Source organism: Myotis brandtii, unplaced genomic scaffold, assembly GCF_000412655.1.
Source record: "Myotis brandtii unplaced genomic scaffold, ASM41265v1 scaffold82, whole genome shotgun sequence".
Classification (NCBI taxonomy): domain Eukaryota; kingdom Metazoa; phylum Chordata; class Mammalia; order Chiroptera; family Vespertilionidae; genus Myotis; species Myotis brandtii.
Window position 1 is genome coordinate 3,768,887 of NW_005371324.1, and position 5,075 is coordinate 3,773,961.

Consider the following 5,075-nt stretch of genomic DNA (forward strand, 5'->3'; position numbering starts at 1 on the left):
CAGGGTTCATGCCCGGGGTTGCAGGCTCGATCCCCAGTAGGGCGTGTGCAAAAGGCAGCCAATCGGTAATTCTCCATCACTGGTGTTTCTATCCATCCTTCCCTCTCCCTTCCTCTTTGAAATCAATAAAAAAAATATTTTTTTAAAAAAGTTTACAAACTCATCTGTATAAGATATTTTAAAAATAACAATTGGGTATAATTCTAAGTTTAAAACATTCCAGAAAAAAATTACATTGCTTCAGTAAAGCCATAACCAAAATTGTTCAAAGTCCTCACTCTACAGGATAAACTCACCTTTACTTTCCATGTTTCTATGAAAAAGCACTGTTTTCAGGCTGCCACAGTGACTTTCAGTAAGTAACCTAAAATGAGGGAGGTAGCCCTAACCAGTTTGGCTCAGTGGATAGAGCGTCGGCCTGCAGACTGAAGGGTCCCAGGTTTGATTCCGGTCAAGGGCATGTACCTTGGTTGCAGACACATCCCCAGTAGGGGGTGTGCAGGAGGCAGCTGATCAATGTTTCTCTCTCATCGATGTTTCTAACTTTCTATCCCTTTCCCTTCTTCTCTGTAAAAAAATCAATAAAATATTAAAAATAAAATAAAACGAGGGAGCTAGATTTCAGTGATTCTAAATAAGTCAACAGGCCTTCATGAGTATAAACATTTCTACATAACTCTTGCATGCTGATTCAACTCTAAATAATCTGTTTACCCAGTTGCAATTTGAGGTATTTTTGGTTTATCACTTTTCTGGATTCAGAATAGAATAGTAATTAAGGAATTTAACTTAAAGAGGCCTTGCTTTTTTTTGCTTATGAGTTGTTTAATCTTGGAACACAACATAAAATGAGATTACAGAAAGGAATAAGCCTAAATGTTTGTTATCAGTAGAGAGAGCACTGAAAACTCTGCATTTGTTTTCCTCAAAACCAAATGCTGGGACATAGTTGTAGGTATTTAACCAAATCAGATATTCGATTTGTTGGATAATTACAAGAGTCACATTTCAAAAATCTTTACATCAAACGAAAGAATTACTCCTAGCCCTAGCCGGTTTGGCCTATAGACCAAAGGGTCCCAGGTTCGATTCCAGTCAAGGGCACATACCTCCCTTGCAGGCTCCTCCCCGGCCAGAGCCCTGGTCAGGGCTCCTGCAGGAGGCAACCAATCGATGTGTTTCACATCGATTGTTTCTCTCTGTCTTTCCCTCTCTCTTACATTCTCCCCTAAAAATCAATGGAAAAGTATCTTTGGGTAAGGATTAAAAAAAAAAGAAAAAAAGAATTTTTTTTAATTACTCCTAAAATCATGCTAGACAAAGCCTGCCTAGAACAGATTAGGTGCAATGTAAATAAAGACATATATACCACTCTCTAGTACAACATTGTTCAAAAAGCACATGGAGAATACAATAATTTATATTTATAAAGAATAGCCATACATATACTCTCATAAAGAAAAACACATTCAGAAAAAAAATAATTAGAATATTACTTCTTACACATAAGGCAACTAATGCCCTAGTATCTCAAAGTCTTTTATAAAAAGAGATGTCTTAGTAGGTTCTAGTTCAGGTTATGTATGTGTGTGTGGGTATTACTTTTTTTTCTTCTCATCTGCTTCCATCTTAAGCTTAACTTCTTCAGCTGTGAGAGCTCCCAGTTTCTTATTCTTTGCTTTCTTAACCTTTTCCTTGATGGCAGCCACGTCAATTTTAGTTTCAATAGAAGCTAGACAAATAAACACAATATGTGTATTTCTTTAGATTTTTACCAAGTGAAACATAAAGAATATATATTTAGTACAATTAATTTCAGAATACTGTTATAATTGGAAGTTAATGTTATAAAATATAAAGCACTTGCCATCAGCCTAAAGTTAGAAATGTCTTTAAGAGAAAATAATAATAATAATAATAATACTTTAAAAATACATTAGTGAACATATACATAAAAATGGCATTATAGTTTAGCTACCTGAACCAATTACTGGATTTAACTGGATTCAACTACATTTTTTCCCCTTAAATCACACTTGAAATCATATTATTTTTACTTATATTCTTTTCTATATTTTGGTACCTTAAAGTACTCATTAATATGCCAATTTTCCATCTCGCATGCTAAAATAATTAAAAATTAAATTTTTAAAAATGTTTATTATTGATGAGAGATAGAGAAAGGGATAGAGATAGAGATATATAGAGAGAAACATCTATTTGGTGTTCCACTTATTTATGCATTCATTGGTTGATTCTTATATGTATGTACCCTGACTGGGATTTAAACCCATAACTTTGGTGTTATCGGGATGATGCTCTAAAAACTGAGCTACCTGGCCAGGGCAAAATTACATTTCATGAAGAATATTACATATAGTCCTTCCAGCTTCATTAATTTAATTAACTAATCAGGAAATTATAGGTCAAAATATACTTCATTTAATACCCCATAAAAACTTAAAAGTTTTCCAAGTATTAGTTCAATGAATGACCAGTAGAATTTTTTTAAACAAGATTTTGGTAATAAAAATAATAATCTGATAGTATTTACAGGTCCTTTTAACAGAACTCAACCACCTAATCAATGCCATTTGAATTTTATAGACATTGGTACACAGAAGGATGCAAAACAGGCATCAGATGCATGACTAGCTCTCTTTATCTTTAATATACCAATGTAACTCAAAATTGTTCTTTCACATCAATCTAATAGAGACTTTTAAACTTACCCTAACATCACCAAATTTAACTGGACTGTTCAACAAATACCCGTCATAAATAAAACAGCTCATTATACCATGGTTACATTTCCAAGAACAGCCATGAACTTGCACACAGGGATTTATTTCTCTCAAAAGGCTAACATAAATAATTTCAGTGTTAAATTAAAAAAAAACAAGGTTCAATATAATCTAAAATAAACCGGTCATGAATTTGCACACAGGGATATATTTCTCTCAAAAGGCTAACATAAATAATCTCAGTGTTAAATTAAAAAAAACAAGGTTCAATATAATCTAAAATAAACCGGAAATTTGCAAAGAAAAATGAATTAGTCACTTATAAAGATTTTAATTAGCTAGGCAGAAGGTAGAAGGGGATTACTATATTGCAAAATATCCTACAAACCAGGCAGTGGCTGCCAATTGAATATAATAGTTCCTTTAACTGCTTTTAGTGGCTGCTAGATCTTTCATAATAGTCAACCTTGAGTACAATGATGTTACTCAATTGTACTGCGAAAATGTGACATATAGAACGAGTGTAACACTCTGCAACTGCAATTTAGAGGGAAGAGAGCAGGATTCAAAGTCAGAATATGTGGGCTCGAATAATGGGACTGCCACTTTATATGGGAAAGACACTTAATTTTCCTCTTCCAGCTTTCTCATTTGCACTGCAGAAATGAAGATACCTCAAGGATCTGTTGTAAGAACTGAATAACGTATTTACACTTTATAGAATTACAAAGTATTCAATGTATTTAAGTTATTATTGCCCCACAAGAAAAGGGCAGATCATTTCTAAGAAGGAGGTCCAAGAGAGTTCTATTAAAGGCCCTGGAAAGGAAAAAGCAAGACCTCACAGCCAGATTCAGACAGTAGCATCAAAGGGAGCCAATTAGAACAGTATCTGCTCAGCAGATTTCCTCATAACAAGTTAAAATAAATGTTCATGAAAACATTATAATAAATTCAAACAAAAGAAAATTTGAGTTTGACCTCAACTGGCTGTATACATTCCTGCAAATAACAACATCTGTTCAGTCCCTAATATTTGAGCACATGTAACTAAAATGTGTAGTGGAAGGAGTGATGGTGTGCAGACTTTCTAATTGAGAAATGGATGTCTGTAATTGTCAAAGGTTGGCCATAATATGTTAGGGTCCAGGAGCAATGGCTCCCTCAAATTCCATGAAGTACAAAGCATTTACTAATGGGAAATCAAGCAAAGCACGTTCTAAAACAATACAATCATAAAAAAAAAATAACCAAGTTATTTAATTTGTTCTCTGCTGAAAATTAACTAAATATATTAAGTTGTTCTCACCTCTTTTAAGCCACTAAAAAGTCCAATGGCTGATACCGTGTTTCCCTGAACCATAATTCAACAGTTTGTTAAGAGTTCCAATGCCTACATCAAAAGAACAATAAGTTGAAATTCAGTTGAAATACACTGAAAAACTTAATGACAAAGAAGATACTCAAGTTTCCTACTGATAAAAAGTACCTTCAATGTAGATCCTTTGGGACCAATAAGCCATGATCCTCTTTTTTACAAATCTTTTTTTATTTCTTACTAAACAACTTAATGATATCGCATGCAACCCCATCCTGAAGAATTCATACTGCCTTTTGAAAAAAACAAAGAAATATTCAACCGATGTCTTTACAAATACTTTTATTTTTTCAAAGCCCACACTGATATCTAAGCAGAATAATGAAAACTCTATGGGATGGACAGAAGCAGTGCTATATCATCTTTAATGGCACAAATAAAGCAGAATCTCTGTAACTGTAAATTTACCTGTTCAAATGAAACACTCCTTGCTAATAGTTTTATTAGGTCTCTGACCCTAATGATGATGTATGGATCAAAAGTCTTCTTTGTTGTACAGTCATGCGGCCCTTGATCAGGTCCAGGGTTGCATTAACATGCTACAAAAAGGAAAGAGCAAACAAGCAACCGCCTAAAAATGAATTCAGTTTAGATACTTACATAACCTATCCTAATCTAATCATTAATTACTATGAATTAATCTCTCTCTAAAATTCTATCAACTCCCTCCTTGAAGAAGCTGGGTAGTTAATATAAAGAATGCTTGATTATCTTCACATGAGAATATAGAAAGGCAGGCAACTGAAACCATTATACTTACTTGATTTTAGAATACTTTGTACTTAACATAATAAATATATTTTTTTAAGATATATTTAATTGATTTTTTTACAGAGAGGAAGGGAGAGGGATAGAGAGTTAGAAACATGGATGAGAAACATTGATCAGCTGCCTCCTGCACACCCCCTACTGGGGATGTGCCTGCAACCAAGGTACATGCCCTTGACTGGAAT

The 5,075-nt window shown here is 33.8% G+C and overlaps 1 protein-coding gene across 1 annotated transcript in view; it reads right to left on the reverse strand.

Moving 5' to 3' along the window:
• Nucleotides 1–1,614: 1,614 nt before the first annotated feature.
• The window catches only part of KRR1 (KRR1, small subunit (SSU) processome component, homolog (yeast)), a 6,946-nt gene continuing 3,485 nt past the window's right edge, over nt 1,615–5,075 (reverse strand). The window contains 8 exon segments of the mRNA XM_014531672.1: nt 1,615–1,732; nt 2,733–2,772; nt 4,054–4,137; nt 4,234–4,269; nt 4,271–4,307; nt 4,309–4,355; nt 4,531–4,622; nt 4,625–4,661. Coding sequence (XP_014387158.1) covers nt 2,749–2,772; nt 4,054–4,137; nt 4,234–4,269; nt 4,271–4,307; nt 4,309–4,355; nt 4,531–4,622; nt 4,625–4,661 — 357 coding nt within the window. The 3' untranslated portion in view covers nt 1,615–1,732; nt 2,733–2,748.